The sequence below is a fragment of the Gallinula chloropus genome, assembly GCF_964237585.1.
Source record: "Gallinula chloropus genome assembly, chromosome: 22".
Lineage (NCBI taxonomy): Eukaryota > Metazoa > Chordata > Aves > Gruiformes > Rallidae > Gallinula > Gallinula chloropus.
The window spans coordinates 9,614,381-9,638,357 of record NC_140107.1 but is presented as its reverse complement, the minus strand read 5'-3'; the positions used below and the strand labels follow the sequence as shown (position 1 = coordinate 9,638,357).

General features: G+C 48.2%; 4 protein-coding genes across 8 annotated transcripts; 2 read left to right on the top strand and 2 right to left on the bottom strand.

Moving 5' to 3' along the window:
- Positions 1–404: 404 nt before the first annotated feature.
- Positions 405–10,530, top strand: RHCE (Rh blood group CcEe antigens; the record flags this gene model as incomplete). 2 transcript variants are annotated; one of them, XM_084274236.1, is made up of 13 exons in its annotated part: positions 405–552; positions 1,167–1,313; positions 1,781–1,864; positions 2,444–2,479; positions 3,684–3,870; positions 4,100–4,250; positions 5,073–5,214; positions 6,289–6,449; positions 7,046–7,183; positions 7,411–7,541; positions 8,419–8,498; positions 9,755–9,828; positions 10,369–10,530. In XM_084274236.1, 9 exons carry the CDS (start codon positions 3,704–3,706, stop codon positions 10,393–10,395), a joined length of 1,071 nt encoding a protein of 356 aa, XP_084130362.1. In that variant the 3' UTR covers positions 10,396–10,530. The 2 variants fall into 2 exon arrangements, with proteins under 2 accessions (XP_084130362.1, XP_084130361.1); XM_084274235.1 differs by lacking the exons at positions 405–552; positions 1,167–1,313; positions 1,781–1,864 and having other exon boundaries at positions 2,347–2,479.
- Positions 10,531–12,172: 1,642 nt separating this feature from the next.
- TMEM50A (transmembrane protein 50A) lies at positions 12,173–15,694 on the bottom strand. Its single transcript, XM_084274434.1, has 7 exons — positions 15,634–15,694; positions 15,153–15,264; positions 14,669–14,781; positions 14,253–14,320; positions 14,009–14,101; positions 12,913–12,973; positions 12,173–12,624 (listed from the first exon to the last, which is right to left on the bottom strand). Exons 2-7 carry the CDS (start codon positions 15,243–15,245, stop codon positions 12,579–12,581), a joined length of 474 nt encoding a protein of 157 aa, XP_084130560.1. The 5' UTR covers positions 15,246–15,264; positions 15,634–15,694; the 3' UTR covers positions 12,173–12,578.
- Positions 15,695–15,967: 273 nt separating this feature from the next.
- RSRP1 (arginine and serine rich protein 1) lies at positions 15,968–20,471 on the top strand. Of its 4 annotated transcripts, none has more exons than XR_014617799.1 (7): positions 15,968–16,143; positions 16,258–16,313; positions 17,141–17,764; positions 18,063–18,217; positions 18,703–18,745; positions 19,370–19,453; positions 19,949–20,003. XR_014617799.1 is itself a non-coding variant. In XM_084274273.1 (7 exons), exons 1-6 carry the CDS (start codon positions 16,055–16,057, stop codon positions 19,450–19,452), a joined length of 1,128 nt encoding a protein of 375 aa, XP_084130399.1. In that variant the 5' UTR covers positions 15,968–16,054; the 3' UTR covers position 19,453; positions 19,949–20,089. The 4 variants fall into 4 exon arrangements, 2 of the variants coding, with proteins under 2 accessions (XP_084130399.1, XP_084130398.1); XR_014617800.1 differs by lacking the exon at positions 18,703–18,745 and adding an exon at positions 18,988–19,167 and having other exon boundaries at positions 19,949–19,961; XM_084274273.1 differs by lacking the exon at positions 18,703–18,745 and adding an exon at positions 18,988–19,108 and having other exon boundaries at positions 19,949–20,089.
- Positions 20,472–21,015: 544 nt separating this feature from the next.
- On the bottom strand, positions 21,016–23,230 carry SYF2 (SYF2 pre-mRNA splicing factor). Its single transcript, XM_084274222.1, has 7 exons — positions 23,170–23,230; positions 22,962–23,069; positions 22,512–22,637; positions 22,159–22,276; positions 21,959–22,049; positions 21,451–21,549; positions 21,016–21,367 (listed from the first exon to the last, which is right to left on the bottom strand). Exons 1-7 carry the CDS (start codon positions 23,227–23,229, stop codon positions 21,202–21,204), a joined length of 768 nt encoding a protein of 255 aa, XP_084130348.1. The 5' UTR covers position 23,230; the 3' UTR covers positions 21,016–21,201.
- Positions 23,231–23,977: the final 747 nt, after the last annotated feature.

Genomic DNA, 23,977 nt, shown 5'->3' with positions numbered 1-23,977 from the left:
CCCCGGGGCCGCTCGGTCGAGCCGCGCTCCAAAGCCCCCGCCCCCCACCTGGGCTTTAGGAGCCGTGAAGAAGCCAGTGGTGGCCGCTGAGCCTGAGGGAGGCCGCCAGTGCGGCTCCCGCCCGCCCTTGGGCTGGCTGCGGCCGGGCAGCTGCGCGCCTGACCTTGCGGCTGCCTCTTCTCCCGCCTCGCCCCAGCTGGGCTGGGTGTCGCGGTCCGCCGGGCCTCTCTGGAGGATAACGGGCCTCCCTGAGCGAGGGGGACGCGATGCCGGGCTCAGTCGGAGGAGGGTTGGTCCCCGGGCGGCGTTACAGCTGACCCGGAGGGATGGGTACGAGGCCGCCGGGCCCCGTGGCCCAGCCAGTGGCGACTGGGGCCCGGCTTTGAGGGCTGTTAGTGCCTCAGCCGGTCTGAGCTCCCCAGGCATAGGTGTGTCTGTTGGGGAGGGAGTTCAAGCTGGAAATCCGAGAAGCAGCGTGGTATGTCATCCTGCTGGAAAAGCCTGGGTGGATTCCTGGCCTTTCCCTGAGTGGATGGAGGATTGCCAGTGGGGGTGAGAGAGCTGGTTGTGCTCATTTGACCAGGGCAGAATGGTGGAAGGTGCTGTGGGTCGTTCTCACCCAGGATGTGGGTCCGAAGGGTTTGTCTTGCAGGATGCAGATATATCTGATTAGATATATCGCATTTATAAACCCCACAAAGACAACATGTCAGCTAAATGGATTTCTAGCTGTTTACTAGTTAATCTCTTGTTTGGAGAAGGTTCACCAGGTGTCCTGGTTCTGTCTGAATCGCCCACGTGATCCCCAAACTCCCGTGAAAAGGAGCTGAATGTGGATCTTTTTGCATCAGGATTTTTCTCAAGTCAGGGCAGCACTCTGCATGCCCAGGAAAGTCCTTTGAATGTTGATAAGGAGTTTCTGAGATGGGGGTACGGTTATGTGAGTGATGGCTTTGTTAGGCTGGAGTAAAAGCTGGTTAAGCAATTTGGTATCGTGTGTGAGGGAGCTGCAAATTGCTGCCACAAGTGCCAGCCTTTCACAGGTGGCTCAGAAACTACTGTTGTGCCATACAGCCTGGGCTTGCAGGAGGAATGTCCTGAAACACAAGTGAACTGGAATTCTTCTGCGTTTGGTCTGGTCTGACACGTGGTTCTGTCACCAGCAGGTGGCTTGCTGCCCGTCTGTGTGTCCCTGTCTCGAGCCCAGCGCTCCCTTTGAAACGGCCTCAACGTAGAAAGTCTGGGGCATATTTCCAGTGCTCTTTTTTTTCTTCCCCCTGAACTGAAGAAGGGTTCAGTTTACCAAAAGCACAGTGAGTACTGAGAAGACAATAACATTGGTATTACTGATTCATAAATTGTCCTAAACATCCAAATAATCTTACCTAACAAATTAGAATGTCTGTGTGCAGGGTTGTGCTATTAGCAGCTGCCATAGCCCTGCTCATGTGCCTATGGCTCCTCATTAAAAAGACCCCAGCCAAACAACAATCCTCTGCCCTACCAGAAGCCTTAAAGCAAGAGGTGTGTCGTAGCCATGTGGTAATAGAGGTTGATATGCTTCTGGAGGATGGCTCGGTCTGAGTTAAAGAAACAGGAGAGTGTAGGTCTGTGGTTGGGTTCTCGGTTACAAGCCTGCAGCACTCTGGTGCTGTCTGCCTGGGGGTTGCCAGGGTCTTCCAGAGTGTTCACTCTAGCTATTTTAAACAGTAGATCGACCTCCCAAGTAGTGTAAGAAAAGCTACATCTCCTTTACATGTCAATTTATCTTTTTTTACAGAATCACTAGGTTGGAAAAGACCCTTCAGATCGTCAAGTCCAAAAGGATTGTCAATCCTCTGGCATTGGATTCACGTCTGAGAAGGTTTGTCATGGGACATGGGTGTAGAGCTATAGCCTAACCAACCCAAGAACGACGCTGAGGATCTCAAAGGACCTGCCCCAACCTTCACGTGAAGGGACTTGGGTCTAGAATGCTCTGAGCAATGTAAATAAGAGTTTTGAATAAACATCCTGCCCTTATATGAGTCCTTGTTCCTCTTTACTTGCTGGGAGGTGAGGCTCAGCAGCAGCTGAAGTGCCGTATGGGTGGTACCCTGCAGCGTCACGCTAGTGACAGCTCTCATGTCTGCTTTCATGAGTGGTTCTTGGGCTCAGTCTGTGTCCCTTGTGGTAAATTGGGGCTCCTGACATGACACAGATAAGGAACTGTTCCCTGCTAACGCCTCTTGGGCTTTTTATCTCTCTTGAGTTTTTATTCCTGCCTCCCCCCCACCTCTTCTATTGGTTTGAGTTTACTGGGACGTTTTTATAGACAAAAATACTCCTGTGAGTGCCCAGTGCACAATGCCTTCTACTTACCGCAACTTCCGAGCCCACGTCCCGTGGCTGATCCTTTATCTGGAAGCTGGGTTTATTGCCCTCTTTTACCTTTTCTTCTCAGACTATGATGCATTCAGATCGAGCATCTCCTACCCAGGTAAGCTCAGCAGCCTTGCTGTGAAAGGAAGGGTTAGTTAAGGAAGGGCCTGCTGTCATTTTGCAGTGCAGTAGGGATGGGATTCAGCAGATTTGGGTATTAGCTAGTGAGAAGCAGGATGTTTTTACTGCTAAATACTCTACCTTGCCGTGCATGAGGTGTATTTATATCAAAGCAAAATCAAGGAAGACGTAAGTGGTGCTAAACTGCATTGCTGCTCTGTTTGCTGCTGCCTGCTTGTTGTGATCTCTGCTCTGAACATAACAAACACCTGAGGGCAGGCACAGCTCTGTGCTGGGCACTGAGCTCTGTGAGGACTTGGCATGTGAAGGTGTTGGCGTGCTGGGAAGTAGGAATTCAGGGTGGCAGTATTCTCTGTTTGAATGCCTGATGTAAATAGATGAAGTGAATATAGTGGCATGAAGGGTTTCAATACATTCTGGAGATGTGTTTTCTGCACCGATCAAGGGAATGTAGAGTCTACTGTGTGACATAGTTACAGCGTTGTGCAAGTAGGAGCTGATTAATCCCCGTGACATCCTTGTGTCACCCTCTGTGTCTTACAGCTCGAACATTGGGATCTGCTTACCAGCAGTTTGGTATTTTGCTGTAGGTATGAGGCTGGCACAGCCATATGAGAATGTGACTGTTAGCAAGTCCTAGGGGACTCTTGGATCTGTAAGATCCTGCAGATCCAAGAGCTTGGATCTTGGACAGCTTCTTCCTTTCATGCAGTGATGTTGGTTTCCATGTTAAACTCCTCATGCTGCTCTTTCTGTAACTCGTTCTTTCCCTGATGCCCTCAAGGAATGAATCAGCACTAATTCACAGCAACACTGTGAAAAGCCAAAGCTAAGCTCTTTCAATTAATCTCAGGAAAAAATAATGTCCAGATTTCATTGCTATATGTACTTAATTTTTGTCATGCTTTCTGACCCTGCAACCCCCATCCTATGGCATCCATTCTGATCTCTATATAAATAAATTCAGAGTTGGGGATCAGGGTATTGTTTTTCTGATTACTTACAGATTGGAAAGAAATCTCTGGAATGTGTTACAAGCACTAAGTAATAATGACACCTGAATTTTTATCTAAAGGCTTCTTGGTTAATTGTGATTTTTTTTTATTTATCTATATTTTTAAAGCAGAAATCCAGTCTGCATTAAGAACCTCATTGCTGTCTTGATCTTTTCTGTCATGCAGTTTTTCAAGATGTCAGCCACATGGTCGTTTTTGGATTTGGCTTTTTCCTGACATTTCTGAAAAGATATGGTTTTAGTAGCACTGGATTCAACCTCCTGATTGTTGTACTTGGTGTCCAATGCTCCATGCTGACAGAAGGGTTTGTAGATTTCCTTCTTCAAAGGCAACATGGAGATGTTCTGAAAAGGTAATTAGTTCATGTTAGAATTGGAATAATCTAGAACTGCTGATTGCTCTTCATGGAGGATAATGCCTTGTGATGTGTGGCCCTGTTTGTAAATTAGCAGAGTCAACTTTGCAGGCATTTTAGAAGGCTTTGAGGTTCTAAGTACATTTTACTGTCTGTCATTCTTTCTCATTTGTCCTGGGGTCCTGTTAACAGATTATTATGGTTTTTCCTCTTTGTTTTATTGCAGCGTAACAAGTGCTGCTGTGAGTATGACAGCTGTGCTCATCTCCACTGGAGCTGTTCTTGGGAAGGCTAATCCATTGCAATTGATTCTGATGGCAGTTGTGGAGGTAATCTTTTTCCATGTGAGCAGATGGATCAACACCACATTCCTCCAGGTACAGTAATATTATTTCTAGGCACACTGGGGGGAAATTACACTGGGACTTTGGAATGTTGCCTGTCAGTGCTTTATTAGTGCTCTGCAGACAGGAACATCAGTGCATTTTATCTCATTAGACTGTGTCTCTGTTTTATCTAAGAGGTGAAGTCTGACTTTGGGGTTCTACTTATGGACATTGATCTCCAAACCTTGCATACTCTATGTCTATATCCATATTCCTGGCCTTAAAGGGTGAACTGATCTGATGGATGGGGATGCAGTGTGTTTGGGCTTGCTCCTGCCCTGCTCATCCCCAACACATGAGTGAAGCCTTGACCTATGCCAAGGCACTAGTTGCCTTGAAACTTTACCCCCTCCCTGTGTCAGTTCAGTCTGGAACAGGCTGCCCAGAGAGGGGGTGGGTGCCCCGTCCCTGGGGGTGTTCAAGGCCAGGTTGGGCAACCTTGTGTAGCTCCAGGCCTGGAGGTTGGTGGCCCTGCCTGTGGCAGAGGGTCCCTTGGGGTCCCTTCCAACCCAGACCAGTCTGTGATTCTATGATTTCCAGCATGAATGGTGTAGCAGCCCAGTCTGGACAGCGGTGTTGGACCTGCGTTTACCGTACAATGAGAGTTTGTACCCCAGACTCTGGGTGTGTGAATTGTGTGTTTCTGAACTGCATTGAATTCAGAGAAGTTGGTCTCACATAAAGAGCTCATGCATAAACTGATGAAAATAAACTGCTTATAGGGAGGTTACGTGAGCAATTGCATCTGGAACGGCACCAGAGGCTTCCCATGGGGTGAAATAAACCACAAATGAGATTATTTTATTGATACAGGTTCCAGACAATGTCAGCATGATGCATGTTCACCTGTTTGGAGCCTACTTTGGTCTGGCAGTCTCCTCGTGCTTCTCTGAGCCATCACCAAGGTCTGAGAAGAATGCAAGTACCCCCCAGTCAGATTTATTGTCCATGTTGGGTAAGGCATTTGCTTTAACATCTCAGTTGGAAGAAGAGATTGTGCTGGCAACATAATGATGTTTTTTTGGGGGTTGGCCACAGCACACTGAAGCTTTTGCATCCATAGTGCAGGTCTGAATGAAGCTGAGCATTGAAAACTGCTCTGCTGTGCTTGTGGCTTCTGACAAGTGTCAGCCTGTTTCCTACCAGGCACAGAAGCCGCTCCTGTAACGGCTGTGGCTTAGTTTGCTCTTGTCAGTCTTGGCATAAAGGCTATGCCAGGTTAACCTTTCCCTCTCCCAGCTCAGTTGTCCCCTTTTAGGCTTGCTTAGGCATTTTGGAAGGGGACCTGTGCACCAGAGTTGAGGTTGTTACTTGTGTTCACTACTCCTTTCAGTTCCCAGCTGGGGCCAAGGCTCAGTTCTGTTCTGCAAGGTGCAGCACAGAGATAGAAAGAGGCCAGTCCCTGCCTAGTAATGTAAATGAAAAGATAAAAGCCTGCTGAAGGGTGGGGAGTATGATACAGACAGGCACGTGAGGAAGGTTCTGAGTGATGACAGACTGAATGTATAGGAGTTCCATTCTTTTTCTTAAAGAACCAATTTAGTGTCTTTATTGTTACGGCTTCTGTTCTGTAACTGCCACCAGCTGAACTGAGATGCTTCTGCAAAGGCCCACGGAGTATAATTTATGGTCAGTTTAGGGAAAGTAGGCAGAGTAACAAGGCCCTGGTGCCTGTGCAGAACAGGAAGAATGCTGATTGTTTAGAAATCAATGGTGGAATTGGTCCCACTTGTATCTAAACCTGTATTTGAGAGGACAATAGATAGGAAAACTGATGTTAGAGGTGTTCTTGAAAAGAGCATCCTACCTTCAACTCTGTGAAGGACCAGCAGAGCTGGTCTCTGACACTACAGAAGTTGTTGCTGGGAAGGTGTTGGCATAGCAGGGAGCTCTGTGCCTTGTGATGCTTTACCCTTTGAGATGTGGGAGTTAAAGAGCACGTAGAGGCCAGAGCCCTGCAGAGACAGCCAGTGATGGATTCGCTGTGGGTTAGAGCAGATAATGATAGTTGCTTGTCTTTGTCTCCAAGGCACTCTCTTTCTCTGGGTGTTCTGGCCAAGCTTCAATTCTGTACTCACCGTGGTTGGCAAGAGGAAAGCAATCTACAACACCTACTTTGCCAGTGCAGCCAGCGCTGTGGCTGCCTTCGTGTTGTCTGCCCTGACCACAAAGAGTGGAAAATTCAGAATGGTGAGAGACAAGAGAGAACCACTGCGTGGGGGAAGGATGCTTCTGCTGCTCTCAGTAATTCACTGACAGTATAATGGCTGTTAAAACAAGGCCAGGTTTTCAGCTGGACAGTTATTGTTAGCCTCCCAAGCAGAACACTGGGGCTGTAACCTAGAAATTATTCCTGACGAGGGGGAGCGGAGGGGCAGCACCGCTCTCTCTCCTCTCTTTGGGGACCAGGGATGGAACCCCAGGGAACAGCGTGAAGCTGCCCCAGGGGAGGTGTAGGCTGGGTGTCAGGAAGAGGTTCTGCACTGAGGGGGGCCTGGCCCAGGCTCCCCAGGGAAGGGGTCCCAGCCCCGAGCTGGGCTGAGGGCAGGAAGCGTCTGGACGATGCGCTCAGTGCAGCTCTGACTGGGCTGGGCTGTGTGGGGCCAGGAGCCGCACTGATGGTCCCTGCGGGTCCCTTCCAGCTCAGGGGACTGTAGGATTCTGTGTTCACAGGATACAGAGGCCCAGGATACAGAGATCTCACTGGGTGAGAACAGCAGTTTGTGGAACTGGGCTGCTGCAGGTGGTGACTGAACTCTCCCTGGGTGCTCCTGTTTGCTTTGCAGGCTCACGTCCGCAGCGCAGTGCTGGCTGGCGGGATCGCTGTTGGTTGTACAGCACACAGCATTGAGCATCCTTGGATTGCAATGATTTTGGGCCTGCTCTCCAGTGTGATAACCATATTAGGATCCTACTGTTCACAGGTAGTACCCAGAACATGAAATTGTTTTTGTGTAAGCTGTATAAAGTTATTTCCAAATGTAGGATACTTCAAGGGAAACCTCTCCTTCCAAGAGATTAAAGCTAGGAGACCTGAAGTCTTTTGAGTGCAGTGCAGGATCCCAACTTGCATTTGCTAGGTCTGTGATAGACAACATCCTATTAGAAACTTGTGTTTCTGTGTATCAATTAAACTTTTTCTTCTTCCCAGAGATGCTTGAACCCTTCTCTCAAGATTCATGACACCTCTGGAATTCATTTCAGTTTTGGCTTGCCTGGTATGCTTGGAGCCCTTGCCCAAATTGTTCTCTTAGTAATCAAAAACTGGACCAATTCACCCAGGTACATAAATTATTGCTGTTTTGCAATAAGCTCTGTTAATCATTACTGTAGCATGTCCTGAGGAGAGTTCTAATACATACAGACTACCTGAATGTCATCACAGATAAATTGTTGTAGCTGAGATAACCTTAGATAATCTCTGAAATCAAAACAACTCAGCAAAATAAGACTTTCAGAATTGAGCAGACTTTGGATCAAAACTTTAATTTGGTCCTGGTTTTTGTCTCATGTTTTATTTGGTATTAAACACAACACCCATAGGAGATGAAGGCTGGGGATGTGCATCTTTCCAAGACTCATTTTGACTTCTGATACGTGTTTTGGAGGAGCTTGGGAGGGGTGGAAATGCTCATTTCTTTTCGAGTGAGACTTTAACTCTGAGTCAGGGGTGAGAATGCTAGTTTGGACTAAAGCCAGTTAGGACACTGACCTGGAAAATAAATTTGGAGAGACACCCTGCAATTGCTGAGGGGCTCAGTTAAGGGTATTGTCCACAGGTTGTTCTGATCCAGCACTGGCATCTTGTTTTGAAAACCGAGCTCCCATCGTGGAATACAAGAAGTTCTCTGATCATCTTAGTTTACACAGGGGTGAATTGTGTTGTAGCATAAGGGCCTTTACGCTTCTCGACGTGTTCTTAGTGATACAAACAAATTTAAGGATGTTTTAGTATTACTATGGTGGTTTCTAAGGCAAAATATGTCCTCTGAAGTCTGTATCAGGCTTCTGGTAGGATCTCTGAAAACATCTTGTTGCAGCTGCAGAGAGATTGGAGAACAACAGGATTTTATGAGGTTTTGATGTAAAATGCTGGGTAGACATTCATTCAGTCTTAATTATTAAATTAGTGACTGCAAAAAGGTGTTTTGCTTTTCAGACTGGGTTATTTGGTCATGGTTCAGGTCGCTGCCTTCTGCCAGACCATCAGTGCTGCCCTGGTGACAGGTTTCGCTGCAGGTCGGTATTGAAAGGCGTGTGTCTGTAGCATCTTCTCACTTCCTCGGGCCACGGGGTGCTTCATACAGCCCCTGCTGTCATGTCACTGCAACCCCTTGCAGAAACAGGCCAGTTTAACTGGGGCTCTGTGTGCTTCTGTGGGTAAGTTATTTGTAGAAGAAGCCACAGGAAACGTGAATGCCAGGGACTCTTCAGAGAGGAGACAGATTCAACATAAATGCCCTTAGTAGCACCATTCTTTCATTGTTGATTTTAACAGATGCTTAACAGCTGCCTTCACATTTCAGACAGGAGATGTGAGGATGAAAATAATATTTTTACATTGGGGTATTGTCTTAGTGACAGAAAAACACAATCTGGAGCTTGTGGCGTTTTGGGCCGTTGGTAGAAGGCTACAAAGTTTGTTACATCAGTTACAGGCTGCCCAGAGAGGGGGTGGGTGCCCTGTCCCTGGGGCTGTTCAAGGCCAGGTTGGCTGGGGCCCTGGGCAACCTTGTGTAGCTCCAGGCCTGGAGGTTGGTGTCCCTGCCTGTGGCAGGGGGTTGGAGCTCTGTGATCCTTGGGGTCCCTTCCAACCCAGACCGTTCTATGATCAGTAGCTCCCTCACATCAGCCCAGCACTAAGCTTTGATCACAAGTGGTTTGGGATCATCAGGGCTCATGTGCTTCCCATGTGACATTATGGTTCATGGCAGCTGCTCTTTTTTATAGCTGTTGATTCTGCCTTTCATGTAGCAGATGAAAATTGCTGTGAAATATACTCTCAAGGAGTTTTTTTGGTGCTTTTAATTGATCTGAAACCTTTGCATTACCCAAAATTAAGAAGTTGATCTAATTGAGCAGATTTTTTTAAAAAAATAAACTCAGCTAAAATAAACCTTCAGTGTTTAACCAATTGTTTAAAACTCTGGGTGTTTCCATCTGGAATCCCAAGCAAAGCGCTTGATAAACCAAATTGTTTTAAATTGCAAAAGTTTAATGATTTTTGTTGTATTTTTAGAATCTGGCAGGCTGTTTAATGGGTTTTATCTAGGGTAATTAATTTTTAATGACACAAGCCTCAATCCTGGCAAGCTTCTCCCTTTGTATTTAAGGTCACATTGAGTGAAGGGGCTTGGCTGAAAAGTTTAGTTCTGCATTTGTATTTTGCTCTATGTTAAACTTGGATGTGTGTTCCTGAAACCTCCAGTTACACACAACCTTCCCCTTTCCCTGCTGGATATATTTATATTGGACATATGTGTTTTTACATACAGGTTTTATCTTAAACCTCAAACTGTTTAAAACCATCCCTGTATCAAAGTACTTTGAAGACCAGCTTTACTGGGAGGTAAGTGTTATCATAAAATTAACAATGTGAGTGTACTTAACGCCCTGTTGACCTTGATGAGGAACTGTAGGTATTTGAATTTAAAAAAGAAGAGGGATAATTCCATTTCAAAGGACACTTTGGGCTCCCTGTTTGGAAGGATGAACTATTCTCACTGTTGATTCAGAGCCTGAATGTTATTGATGTGGTGTCAGTGCCATTGGTGGGCACAGGGCTAAACCTGAAAGGATCTTGTTTGTTGGAATGGGTAATCTTAGGTGCTCAGACATCCTCTGGGATTGACAGCCCTGGCCTCTGTGCTTCATCGGAGAGGGATTTTTAGAAGGCAGGGAGTGGAATGGAAGGTGTTCTTTCTGAAAGCAGACCAAGTGTCTGGCTGGAGAGTGGCTGCACAGCCTGTGTACGGACACGTGAGGTGCTGAATGTGGTGCTCTATCTGATTTAAGTAAAAAGTAGCGGATGAGAATAAGGTTTTCCACTGCCTTTATGTCATGATTTGATGCATAAAATCTTCTGATACACAAATGTTTGTCTTCTCAGTTTCCCCATTTGGCTGTTGGATTTTGAATGGAGGAACCCAGATGACTGATTTGACCAAGATAAACTTTCCTTACTTGTCCCCAGTGAAAATGAAGAGCTGTGTGGGGTTGAAAGAGCGCATCAGTATCAGCTTCAGGCTTGCAAAAGCCATCCCAAGGGCTACCCAAAACCATCAATAATAAACTCTTGAAACAGGGTGTAAACTTAGAATGCATTTTGCTTTTCTGCTTTGCTGGTCTTGGAGTATTTTTTGTAGGCTGTGTACAAAGAGGTTGGCTGTGTTCATTGCTATAGTGGCTTATCAATCACAAGGCTTGGAAATGTAAAGCTTCCAAACTTGATTTTTAGCTCCCAAGTGTAAAAGCCAAAATATGTATTTTCAAGTATAATTTGCCAAGGAGTACATCACTCATTCTTGTCAGCAAAGGGTTGAAGTACTTGTTTTTTAACTAAATTAGTTCCGTTGAAGGCCTTGTTAAGCAAGGATTTGATGAGTGAGATGGATCAGGGCCAGAACTCTGCATCTTGCCAGACTGAGCTCAGTTATCTGACTGCTTAAAGAAAAATTTGTGATTCTTTGGCTCAGGCTATTTTGAAGTTTGAATGGTGAGAAGTTGAACTGTTCTGCTTGTGGATGCTGCCCCTGAAATGATGATATTGGTGGTATTTAAGACTGCTCCACTCCAGAGTCAGGGTGTGGACAACCAGAGAGGCTGAGGGAGGAGTCCTTGGTGCCCTTTTTACTGAAGTGTCTTCCCTTAAGCTGGTTTACTCTGAGATGAGCTGGTGCAGGAGCTTGAGCCTGGTTGGGCAGAGGATTCTGCATGAACAGGGCTTGGGTTTGAGTGGATGGTGATCCTCAGCATTTCTTCTCTTTCAAACTTGCTGACATAAAAAAAAACCTCCTTCAAAAATGCTTACATAATAAAAAAGTCAAAATGTAATTGCTCTTTATCCAGCATGCTTGCTTAAATGTGAAATAATGAGGAACATTAAAACAAAGCCCAAGTTCTTTGATGGTGGCTGCAGTAGTGCCTGTTGCCCCGACTCACTTGTGGGGGATGTAGCAAAGTAGATCCCTACAGTTACAGAAATGTGAGGCAGATTTCTAGTAATAAGGAATTAACTTGTGAAGGACAGGCCAGTTGTTCTTTCCAGTCACAAAACAGGGCTCTGCTGAGGGTTTCAGCTGCCCACAGCTCAATGGTGACCCGCAACCTGGACGTGCGGTTACACAGTCGCACTGTCTCACAGTTAACACACTACCTGTGCAACCCAGGCTCAACTGCAGCACTTTAACTTTCCAGCAACCCAGTGTAACTGCTGCACCACAAACTGCTGCTGCCATTTCCTAGCAGGAGTGCTCTTAAGGAATAGTATTTTATTCCCTCCCTTTTCCCCACGTCTTCTATTGTCAAGTGCCAGTGCCTGGATGAATGGATAGGAGGGGGCACATACAGGAATTGCTCTCTCACCTCAAGTGAGCATGCTACAGGATCAAAACTCTCCCTGGCAGTGACTGTCACTGCTCCAGGAACTCTTCACCAAAGAGAACTCTGCTCTGAAGAGGACTCTTCCTTTGTTTTACAGTGGATAAATAGTTGACAGCAAGCTTTGAGAATGAGCTCTTCTAGAGCCACTATATAATTTGTCCTTGTGACTTTGCAGTGTCATCCACAGCAACAATAAGCTGTCACTTGTTATCACTCTAGGATCAAATAAGTATCAGGGGAGGGGAAAAAAATAGCCCAGAGCAGCACAGTTGTATATTGTGCAAGAAAGGTCACACACCACTAAGTTTTGAAATTGAAGGAATGTGGTTATATTGTCCAGATATAGGAAATATTTAATAAATATATGTTAAAAAGTTGGTTTAAAGCATTTTTAGTAAGTTTTGGACTGTAAATACCATCATAGAAACAGCTGGTTAAATACACCTAGTGTAGCGAACACAGTATCATAAAAGTCACTTCCATTGATACTTGTAGCAACTTTACATCTGTCAAAAAACACGACAACATTTAAATCAACATACAGAAGTAAAAACATTAAACAGAGTTCTAAAATGAGAAGGTTTAGTGCTATGATGTCACTTTTCCTTGTTTTATCGTTAGATAAACTGAAGGTCACCGTTTACAAAATGGTTTTACAAAATCTGGGGAGTGTGGAGTTAAAAAACCAGCCTGGCCAACACACTTCCACAAGCATGTTCACTGCCACAGATCTTCTGTGCGACCAAATTTGAAGACCAGTCCTCTGTTTAAACCAGAAAAAAAGAGATGTGAGTACATAACAGAGCAAATCAAACACTTCATATTTTAAACTACTTGATTCCAGGGAGCAAGCTGTACTCTGAACCCAATTCCTGGTTCCACAATGAAAACTACCCAGACAGATCCCAGATGTCCCCTGCCTTTACCCACAGTTTATTTACCCCTGGCTCATTACAAAACAGGCTTAAGGAAAAACAGATGACAGGAAGTTTCAGTTTTAGTCATTATAAACAAATTTGATAATGAAATGAACAAACCAAAATAGCCTTACCCAAAAAAGATGAATGCGTTCTGGAAAAACACAGCTATTCCTGGGTATACCACTGTTTTTTCTGACAAAAGGAAAAAAAGTCTCCATAAGTTGTTTTGGATGCAGTTTTCAAGAATCTCCCCTCTCTGACATTTAGGAAACACTAAAGAGCAAAGATAACCAGCTTCATTTAAATATGACCATGTGGAGTCTACAGCCTGAGTAGCAATCTCTGCTGCTCACTTGAGTGACACACATGACAAGTGTGAGCCTCACCCTGCTAGAAAGTTAATTCCATTTCTCTCTGTGCCCCCCCCATCATTTGGATTTCTAAATCAATGAAGCCTGTCCTGTTTCCTGATCCAAAACATCCAGCTCAAACGCAGTTCTCACAAGGGCTGTAATTACTGCATGAGACTGCACATCCTGCTGGAATGCCTGTGTGTGTCAGCACACAGACCTACAGGTAATGACAACACACAAGATGAGAGTGTGTATTAGTAGCACCACCACACAACTGGGCGTCCCTGAAAATCCCCTGGGACTTGAGTAAGGCCAACGCTGAGAGACTGTAAATTAAGCGAAACCACCAGCGTGCCCTGACTGGTGTTCACTTCAGCTCCAGCTACAAGTACTTTACATACATCTTTACACATACTTCAGTGACATCCCTGCCTTTTCAAAACTAACACCCTGCAGTTTTCACATCCTGCTCAAGTCTTGTCTTCGCAAACAGTTTCCATGGGACACATTGTCTGCGTTTAAATAGACAATTTGAGTTTCTTTTTCCCCATTTGCTAATTTAGTATGTAGGTTTGGGAGCAATTTACACAAATCTGGTAATTTTTATTCTGGGACTACGTGTTCACCCAGAGTAACTGAGCAGTTTAATTATACCAGTACAGTTCCCAGTTCACCAAGAGCAGTGTTTCAGTAAAGGCCAGTGGAAGTTTGTGACTTACCCAAGTTCCATCCTGGTAATAGTAGACAGTAGGGAATAGTGGTGTGTGGGGAACAGGGCCTGCCTAGAAGTTCTCTAAAAACAAGTTCTACAATTCAACAGTCATTTAAAATACTTTCAAAAATGGATCAGGTCACAGTCTGTGCTGCATCTTACCTTTAACAACGTAGCCTCCAAAAAGGATCCACATGGAAGCAATCAGAGATCCAAAGGCCATCATGAAACCGATGAACAGCCAGATCCGAGCACCTTGAAAAAGAGGTGGGGATGTTTTGTGCCCGTGCCTGAGAGCTCCAGCGTGGTTTTGTTTCAGAGCACCTTCCATGACACACCAGAGCGATGCACAGACTTGTAACATGCACCCTGAACAGACCTTGTGACTCTTCCAACGCCACCGTACCTGTTTGTCCCAGGCAGCCTTCGCTGTAACTGTCACCCCGCACTTGTCCATTAGACACGGCGTTGATCCTGTACAAGCAAAACAGGATAAAACTGAGGAAACAAGAGAAACTGCTCAGGAATCTATATGAAATCTATATGAAAAGGATGATGTATTCCTTGTGCTTTTTGTTGTTTTTTTTGTTTTAAAGGAGGACTAGTAAGACTTGGATCTGTATGATACACTTACTTCTTTTAAATGCTTCCTTGCTATATCAGAAATATAGGAAATTAAAGATACTCAGATAGCAACTCGATTTGTTATTCAGTTACCTCTCCTTTTAAAGACTCCTACACGTTCTTTTGTTAATTGCATCAAATAAGTCTGAGGAGTGCTTGGCTCCCTTGATCTTGCATTGATGAAGAAACTGCACTTACATTAGGAATGCAATAGTGGCTATAACCCCACAAGCATGGTATGAGTGGTTGAATTCTTCCACTTTAGGGTACTTTACAGCTGCGTCTATGATGATCCACCAACCTGTAAAAAACTGTTGAAAAAAAGGAGAGCACAACAGCTTAAAACCTGGCCACAAGCCATTCAACAGTGTGTACGATTGCTCTAGAAAGAATACCATTGATACACAAAACCGTTCGTACAGTCTCCAACCCAGTCAACTAACAGCTTAATTAGTTTTGCCATCATCTTAAGGTTAGATGCAAAACCAGAGCTGGGTAGAAGCTGTGAAACTGAGGTAACACGTAGCTGTGAGCACCCAGAACAGATTTTGTCCTTAACTCTGCTGCCACACACAAGGACAACACCTCCCTCCCTGTTCCTTTCGCCTCCAAACAGTTGATGAGTTTTACCCATCGACAGCTGAGCGAGCTCCCGCAGCAGCACTGGAGGAGCCGCACGTACCAGCACTCCCGCGGCAACAGAAGCGATTGTGTTGCGCTTCTCTCCCCAGTCCACGCACTCCGAGCACCTCACGCTCTCGAGAAAACCGGACATCTTCCAGCGCTCTGAAGAACTGGAGGAGAGAGAGGGACGCGTCTGCCACGGAGGAAACCCGCTCCCGCCGAGGGCTGGCAGGCAGCAGCGCGCACGGGGCGGGGGAGGAAGAACCGCTACGCGCTGCCTGAGGGTGCCCCGGCCAGGACCCCTCTGCGAGGGACGAGCTGACAGAGCCTGGCCCACGCCCGCCCAGCCGCCGGGGAGGCGCCGGCCCCAGAGCTGAGGCGACACAGCGCTGGTCAGCGTACCCGGCCCTCAGAGGGGGCCCCCCCGCCGCCCGCCCGCCGCCGAGGCCGAGATCATCCGGCGGGGCTGCAGCCAGCCGGGAGACAGACCAGACACGGGCCGAGCGTCCCGTCCCGCCCCACGCCGCGTCTCCGCTCACCTGAGGGCGGGGAAGCACCGTCAGCCGCAGCCACCGCGCCGCCAGCCAGCCGCCGAGCCGCGCACACTGCGCATGCGCGGAGCTCAGCTGATCACTCCCCGGCAGTCAAGAGGCGGGGCGGCCGCGCGCAGGCGCACTGGGTGCAAGAGGGGCCCCCAAGCAGATCCTTTCTGCGCATGTGCTGCAGTACGGGGGGGGGGCGGAGTGACGGTAGCCACTGCGCATACGTAGGGGTGAGGGCGTCGCTAGACCGTCGCGCATGCGCGTCTGCGGCCGTTACGTAAGGGGAGCGGGTTCTGGAAGGTTCTGGGCCGCCCTCAGTCGCTGCCGGGCGGCGGGAGCGGGCGGTGCTCGGGAGCTGCGTCCTGCCGGCACCGCGTCCTCGGCCGTTTGCTGGCTGGAAGGAGCCGGGCCGCTCGCGATGGGGGTGACTCGCGAGGCGGGGCTGTCTCCTCAGGCGTCACCGCGGGAGCAGGATCCGTGCGGGGGGAGCCCGGCTGCCTGGAGCCGGTGAGCCGGCGGGGGGCGGGTGGCTCTTGGGGCGCCGGGGAGCCCTCGGCGGTGTCCCGGGGGCCGTGCGGAGGGGCGAGGGGCAGGCGCGATTCACGTTTTCCTTCGTTACAGGAGCGCCCAGGCGTCTGACGGGACCCAGCACCGGGGGTGTCCGGCGGCTCCCAGCGGTGAGTGCCCCTCGGGGCGAGCCCGGCCCCGCCGCCGCGCGGGCTCGGCCGGCGGTCCCCGGGTGTCTGGGGGTGTCGAGGCCGCGTCCTGCGCAGCGCTCCGGCCCTCGGACCCTGCGTACAGCGCGAGTTGTGAAACTTCAACTGCGTAGGAGCCAGGGAAGGCTGGCGAGCCCCCTCGAGCCCTTGATAGGCTTCAGCGAGGCTTTAAGAGGCATATCGGGTAGAGAAGCCTTGTGGGAAGGTGCCTTCCTTCAGCGGTGAAGTGGTGACGCAACCGAGGGCTTAAGATCCGTGATAGTTCCACCCTCGAGCCCAGGAAGCTTTGTAAATAGAAAATGGCCGCTGCTCGAGTGGGGCGGGCGTTTTAATTGCTAATATACGGCCTTAATAAATGCGCTCTCCTTTGCAAGTCGTGTCCAGTGACTCGTTAGCTGCATTTAGAGTAGACTGACGGTAAAATACCTTGAAAATTCCGTTTGGCAGGGTTATGAACTTGTGTGTCCTTCACAAAAGGTGTGTGTGTACCTACTGAGGGAAGGTTATTAAGCTTAAAACCCACGCAAATAAATCTCTTCAAAAGCTCACCCAGAACAGGGTTGAGACTGAAGACCTTTTTAAATCTAATACAGAAGACTGACTTCAGGAGCAGAAATGATAAGGCTTAAAACTATCGTATAAAAAACATGCTGATAAACTGGGTGGGAATTGTAGGTGTGTTTGTTTATTCTTGAAGTTTTTTGGCTGTGTGTCATCATGTTTGTTGTTGCTGTGTAAATGACTTGCTGTGTGTAAATGATTAACTTCCTCTTCCCCACCCGCAACAGGAACAGAGACTGGGTATTACCGAGCAACAGTGAAAACAGAACCAGCTTCTGAAAGTACCTGCACGGAGAAGAAGGTGGTTAGGAAAACTGAGGCTATGACAGACTTCATGGATGACTTAACCCTCAGGTCCCCGAAGAAGAGAGAGTCGTCTTTGAGATCCAAGAGAAGTTGCGATAGGTCATCAACAAGGTCATCCAGCAGATCCTCTTGCAGTTCAAGGTCCAGTTCAAGTAGCTCCTCTTCAGCTTCCTCTGGAAATGGGAGCCGGTCCAGATCAAGGTCACCAGCTAGAAGAAACGGTTCCCGAAGGTACAGAAGGTACTCGCGCTCCTATTCCAGGAGCTGGTCCAGATCACGTGGGTACAGGAGGTACCGGGGAAGGTGCCGTGCCAGATACTACAGGAGGTACCACCGCTCTCCTCCGAGGTACAGATCACGCAGTAGGTCGTGGTCTCGTGGAAGATCCTACTACAGAAAGTCCTATTCGAGAAGCAGGTCGCGTTCAAGAGGCCGAAGATACTATGGATTTGGGCGAACAATATATCCTGAGGCTTACAGGAGCTGGAGAAGCAGGTCAAGAACAAGATCTCGGAGTCGGTCACCTCTCCACTTGAGTGAAAAAGGTATTTTTGAGAAAACCCAGGAGAAACTCAGAGCTTCCAGTTCATTTTGTAAAAATTTTCATGTGTGTACTTTTTATGTAGAATGTAACTGGTAATGGCAGCATGGAAGAAAACATGGTTATAAGAATGTATTGAAACAGGTGGTTCAGAGCATGTTCTAAATCTCCCACGTTCTGAAGAAAACTCATCACAGTTGACGGTTCTGTAGTAGTAGTAAACCAACAGGCTTGAGGCTTGCATGAGTGGGTACTTGTTGATTTAAACATAAGACAGTTACACTTCTTTTTTCCTCTTGCAGACAAGAGGGAACTCTTGGAAATTGCCAAAGCAAATGCTGCAAAAGCTCTGGGAACAGATAACATAGTCTTGCCAGCGAGCCTGAAGATCCTTACTCCTTCCAAAGAGATAAAAAATGAAAAACAAGAGCATGAAGATCCTGGGGAGTCAGCTGAGGTAAGTATGGAGTATTCTCAAAGAAAAGGTAAACCCTTCATAAACCTTGCCACCTGCATGGATTTGTTACAGTTCTTAACTGGACTTTGTGGTTATGAATTCAGACCCTTGAACAAAAGCTTGAGATTTACCAGAATGCTAAAAAACAGCCTAGAAACTGCTGTAGATTTTGTGTTAAACCAAAGAAGTGCTACAGACTGTCTTGGAGAGGGTTGATCCAGTGAGTTGTGTGCAGGCTATCACGTAGGCTGGGAAGGAGAGGTCAATGTAGCTTGTTCTTGCCCATTACTTGAGTACTTCATGTGTTTCTGACCGAAAACAAGGAGTTTCTTACCAAATCTAGCGGGTAGTGTCGGGTTCTTTAAGGTTTAAATCTTTCTACCCTTTTTAACTGTTAAAAGCTTTTCATGTGCAACAAACTGTTTCCCAGAAATTACATACCCAAGCACACAATGCATTTTACATACTTTATTTCTGTCTTATAGAAATCATGACTATGGTTCCAGACATGATGAAGAAAATCTGTTGGTAATTAAGGGACTTGTGGGCTATAGCTGCTGTGCATTTAAGGGAGGGAGAAACTTGAGCAGCTTAAACTGAATTTGGATTTTAGTTTGGCTCTGGTGGTGTGTTAACCTGATTCATTGTAAATACAAAAGTGCAATAACTGTTACATCAGTCAGATACTATTTCAAGTGGAAGTAAATTTACTGAGGGTGTTAGACAAATGGTACAGGCATCCCTTTCATAATATATGCAATATATTCCAGATGTTGAGAGAGTACAGAAGAAGAGGCCTGCATCACTTGCAGATAAGTTTATTGTCATTATCCAAAGCTCGGCAGGATGGACATGCAGAACTTAAAGCAACTTGCTCTTCCATTGCACCTGGTTGTATGGCAGTCCATGCTTTGAATCCTTTCTAAAACTAACTGGGGCATGGACATCAGGTCATATGCAGATTGGTTAAAATATTGAATGTCTTTCAAATTGAGTTCAGCATTGATCTGTTTGTATATTTAGTAGCTTACAGCTACTTTTGATGTAAATATCTGAAAGAACTCTGCCAGAAAGTTTACACTCTGTAGTAACTATGTTAACTAGTGTGGAATAATGCATCATCCCACTGAAGCTGTGTGTGCTCTTCTCTAGCAACCCAGAAGACCAGCAGAAGAGATGACCAAGAGTGGACTGGAGAGAGCAACCCTGCAGAGGAGCATTTCTTTCAGTCCTAATGTAAGTGTCACTTGCCCAGGTAGAATTCCAGTCATTCACTGGAATTCATCCCTCCTGTGTTAGGCTGTTCCCAGCCCTTGGTTGCTGACTTGGAGATCCTAATGGTAACACATTTGTTGGGAGGAGTTAGGTCAGTACTTGAGCAGTGGAGCACTGTAAACACTGCAGGGGTGTGTTCAGAATAGATCTTTACCTTCTGACACCTGGTGATGTCAAGTGTTACACTTTGGAGATTATAGCACAGAGCTGGCTTACAGCAGAGCTCACTTCAGGTTACGTGTCCAGTTGTATTTTAACAACACAGAACTAAGGAAAAAGCAACTCCCCTAAATACTGTGTCGTGTAAAGTGTACATAGCTGATGCTCAGCAGGCATTAGGTCTCCTCTGAGCTGGAAAGAAAATGGTTATTGGTACAGGCAGCCCTTGAAGATGGGATGGGTCTTGGCACATTCCTTCTTGTTGTGGCATTTATTGAAATAAACCCACTTTTCCAGAACACCATGGCAAAACCAGTACTACAGAAGCCAGCGAGCCACGTTGTTAAAGAACCCACAGTTTCCCCGGGGAAGGAAGACGACAGAAAGGGAAGTCCCTACGGGCAGTGGGTTCCTGTCAAGAAGGAGGAGAAGAAAACATTCTTAAACTTCTCACCTAAAAGTACACTGTTCCGGGCACGTTAGCCTGGCTCTCACAGTCAGACTGCAGCATTTTGCTTACTTCAGTAATGACACCTGATATTTTCTGATCAGATTGAGGACTTGTTAATACTGAGTATTTATTTTGAGATCTCTTAATTTTGGAATCTTAGGTTTCTCTTTCAGATGTAGACCACACAGTGACCCAGAAGCCACAGGTGGGAATCGTGTATATTTGTAAATATTTTGTATTGCTTTAATGGACTAGAACTTACAGGTGGGTAACCTTTTCTAAATGATAGCTCAGTAGCTGTTACTTTAAACACTTGATTTATGTTGTGTAACTGTTTACTTCAAGTAAATAAACTTGTTTTGCACTGGCTTCTCAATGTGTCAAGTGTTAGACCTGTGCTTGGTAGTAAGTTGTGTTTGGTAGTAAGTCGACCGTGGCCTGTAGGCAATTTCCAGGTTTAGCTCTCTAATCCTGCTGTGACCACGAAGCACAACAGAAGATCCTTTCTGCTCTGCTGTGATGGTGCAACTCTACCCCAGAATGGTTCCTGCCCAGATTGGGCCTAGTTCACAGCCTGTGGAGTTAACTTCCCCAGATACTTTGTGTCTCTGAGTAGAGGGATGTTAAAAGCATGTGCTTGGCCTCTTGCATGGGTTAGAGCACTCAGTTAAGCTTGTGTTTTGTGAAAATAAACTGCTCTTAAAATAAACTGCCTTTGACTCCTCCAGTCTGCAAGAAACTTCTTTAGAACCCTGAGGCCAGGCTGGCAGCTGAGCTGGGGTGATGCTGGAGAGGGGAAGGAGGAGGAGGGACAGCTCTGCTCTGCATGTACTGCCTGTTGTACCAGTGGCTTTAGGGACTGTACCACTCCTCAGCTGCTGAAGAACAAACCATGCTTTATTCTAAATTGAGGGGCAAGTGGTTGTGTTTATTTAGGTAAGAAACAGCACAAGCTGGTTACTTGCTGCAGTGAAAGCTCTGTACAGCTGAAAGCCAAAGTACTTCACTCATTAAATAGGTCTGCAAAGCATTTTTCTTGATACAACTTAAAATCAGCCACCTGCTCTCTACACCCAACTTGACCAGTGTAGCAGGGCAGTTAGACAGCTGTTCCTCTCTCCAGGTTCTGTTTGATCTCTGCTGTGTACTTCCCATAGAACCTCTCTGCCTTCTTGTTGAACTTGGCGTTTCTCTCGTTGATGTAGTCGATGTCGGCGTCGTCGTTGTAGGGGCGGCGGCGGCTGTACTTCTCCCGCTTCTCAATCCTGGGAGACAAGCAGCACCAGTTAAAAACCTGACCCCACAAGGCTGCTCTGTGTCACCCTGGTTTCTCTTAGTCTTTACTTACTGCTTTTCAAGATCTGCAACCATTCTGTCAACTCCTTCCTTGGATGGCACGTGTGTTCCGTGGAGGAGGCTGTCAGATGTGGGATAGAGTGCTTCACCACTAGACAAGAGTAATGACACAGACCCCAGGTCACACAGCTGTTGATCACTTTGAGGCATCACTGCACTGCTTAGATTCTTAATTTAGCACTGTGAGGCTAATGCTGAGCTGTGGGAGCCCAGGATTCAGGAGAGAATGTGCCAGTGCCAAAACCAAGCGTGCTTAATTACTGTGAGGCACATGCTTATGAAAGAGGAACCCAGTGCTGAAATTCCTCATCTCTGTGTAAGTTAATGCTTCAAGCTCATTAATGTGAAGCTTGAAGAAGCAAATGTCCTCAAGGCCCCTGAGGAAGAGGGGTTGTAGGATCATTTTAAGACTGGTGCTGTGCGTGAGAATACCCAGGGGTGTAAGGGACTGGGTTTAGTCTGCACCCTGGGTGGTACCGGAGGGCTGAAGTCAAACTCACTACTGCTCCTTGAGCTTCTCGTACTGCTCCAGGTCAGGTTTGATCTGCCGGGTCAGCCGCTGGTACTGGCGCAGCTGAGCAGCTGCATAATCTGGGAGGAAAGGAAGTGGTGTCAAGGTGAAGGGTTTCCTGTCAGGATTTCAGCTGCAAACTGAGCCATAACAAAGGTGTTGGGTACAAACAGAGTGTTCAGCCATTACCTGAAAATCCAAGGTCTGGATTTTTCCTCTTCTTTTTCCTTTCCCATCTCTCAGCATCCTCAGCACTGATCTCCAGCAGCTTGACTCGCTCATAGTCTTCTCCTCTCGCTGCACATTCCTAATGCAGCAGAGAGCACAACGCTTCAGTCTTAACAAGATACTGACCAAACATGGAACTTAATCGATCCATTTGACCTCTAGTGCAGGACACCAATTTACATAATCAGGAGTCTAATTAGGAGATGGATTTTCTGGAGATGTCTGTAAGCTCCCACGGCTGGCTGGCTGCCACAAAGAGGGGGCTCAGCCTGAGGCTCAGCAGGGTTATGGGGCAACTATAAACGTGCATTTACCTTCTTCTTTTCCTCCACCTTCAGCTCCCACTCCAGCCGAGCTTTTTTGGCTTCCCAGTTTGCTGGCAATTTCAGTCTCTTATCTTCTTCCACCACCTCTTGGTGATTGAGCTTGCGTGCCTCATTCTAGGAACACAGGAGATTGTCACAGGCAGCAGCGCTCGGGCACTGAACATGAAAAACAGCTGCCCGGGGAGGGGGCCGGGCCGCCGGTTCCTGACCCTGCCCCACGAGCATATGGCAAAGGGCCGAAGAAACGACCACCCGCAGTGCCGGGGGGAGGGGTTCAGACCGGACAGGGAATCGCTGATAGGATGGGAGCCGCGCACAACCTCCCGGGGGCCACCGGGGCCTGGGCCAGGCCGGGCCGCGCCGCACCCCGCCCCGCCCCAGCCCGGCCCGGCCGCTTGGCCTCCTCACGGCTCCGCGGCCCCGCCCGCCGCCCCGTACCCGCTTCATGTGGAGCTCGCGGAACTTGCGCAGCCGCTCCTCGCGCTTCTCCGCCGCAGCGGCCGCCGCCGTGCCGGGCCTCGCCTCGTCCTCCGAGCCCGAGGAGTCCTGGAACAGCCCGCACTCAGCCACCGGCACCGGGAAGGGGTCGGGAAACACGCCCCTCGCCCCCCTTCCCCCCTCCCCGCCGCCGCCGCCGCCGCCTCACCCCGCCATCGGGCTCGGGAGCGCCCAAACTGCCCAGCGCTGACACCTCCGCTGCCGCCATCGCTCACGACAAACGCTTCCGCTTCCGCCTTCGCGCACGTCCTGCCGCGGCGCTCGGGCGCCCCCCAGCGGGCGGGAGGAGCTGCCTTCCCCTCCCTTCGTGAGGCGGCTGAGCCGGGGACTGCCCTCCCTCTTCCCCCTCTTCCCCCTCTCCCGTCTCTCCCCCCTCTCCCCCCTCTTCCCCCTCTCCCCCCTCTCCCCGCCGTTAAACCCTCCGTGCTCCTCGCCTCGAGGTCCGCGGGGCTCCTCCCGCTGACCGCGGCTCTGCTCCCCGCTGGTACCGCGTTACTGGGTTTGCCGCCGCAGCCTCCGGCCGCCGGTTCCCAGCCACCCGTGGGCGAATCCCAGAGCGCCAGGAGCTGGAAGGGACCTCGACAGCTCCTCCAGTCCCACCCCTGCCAGAGCAGGATCCCCCAGGCTGAATCCCACAGGAACACATCCAGGGGGTTGGATGTCTCCAGAGAAGGAGACACACAGCCTCTCTGGGCAGCCTGTCCCAGGGCTCCAGCACCCTCACAGGGACAAAGTTCCTCCTGACCTTCCCCTGGAGCTTCCTCTGCTCCAGCTGCACCCGCTGCCCCGTGTCCTGTCGCTGCCCCCCCTGAGCACAGCCTGGCTCCGGCCTCCTGACTCTCACCCTTTACATGTTTACAGACACTGATGAGCTCACCCCTCGGTCCCCTCCGAGCTAAAGAGGAGACTGAGGGGTGACCTCACCAATCTCCCTCAGCCTCTCCTCATCAGGAAGG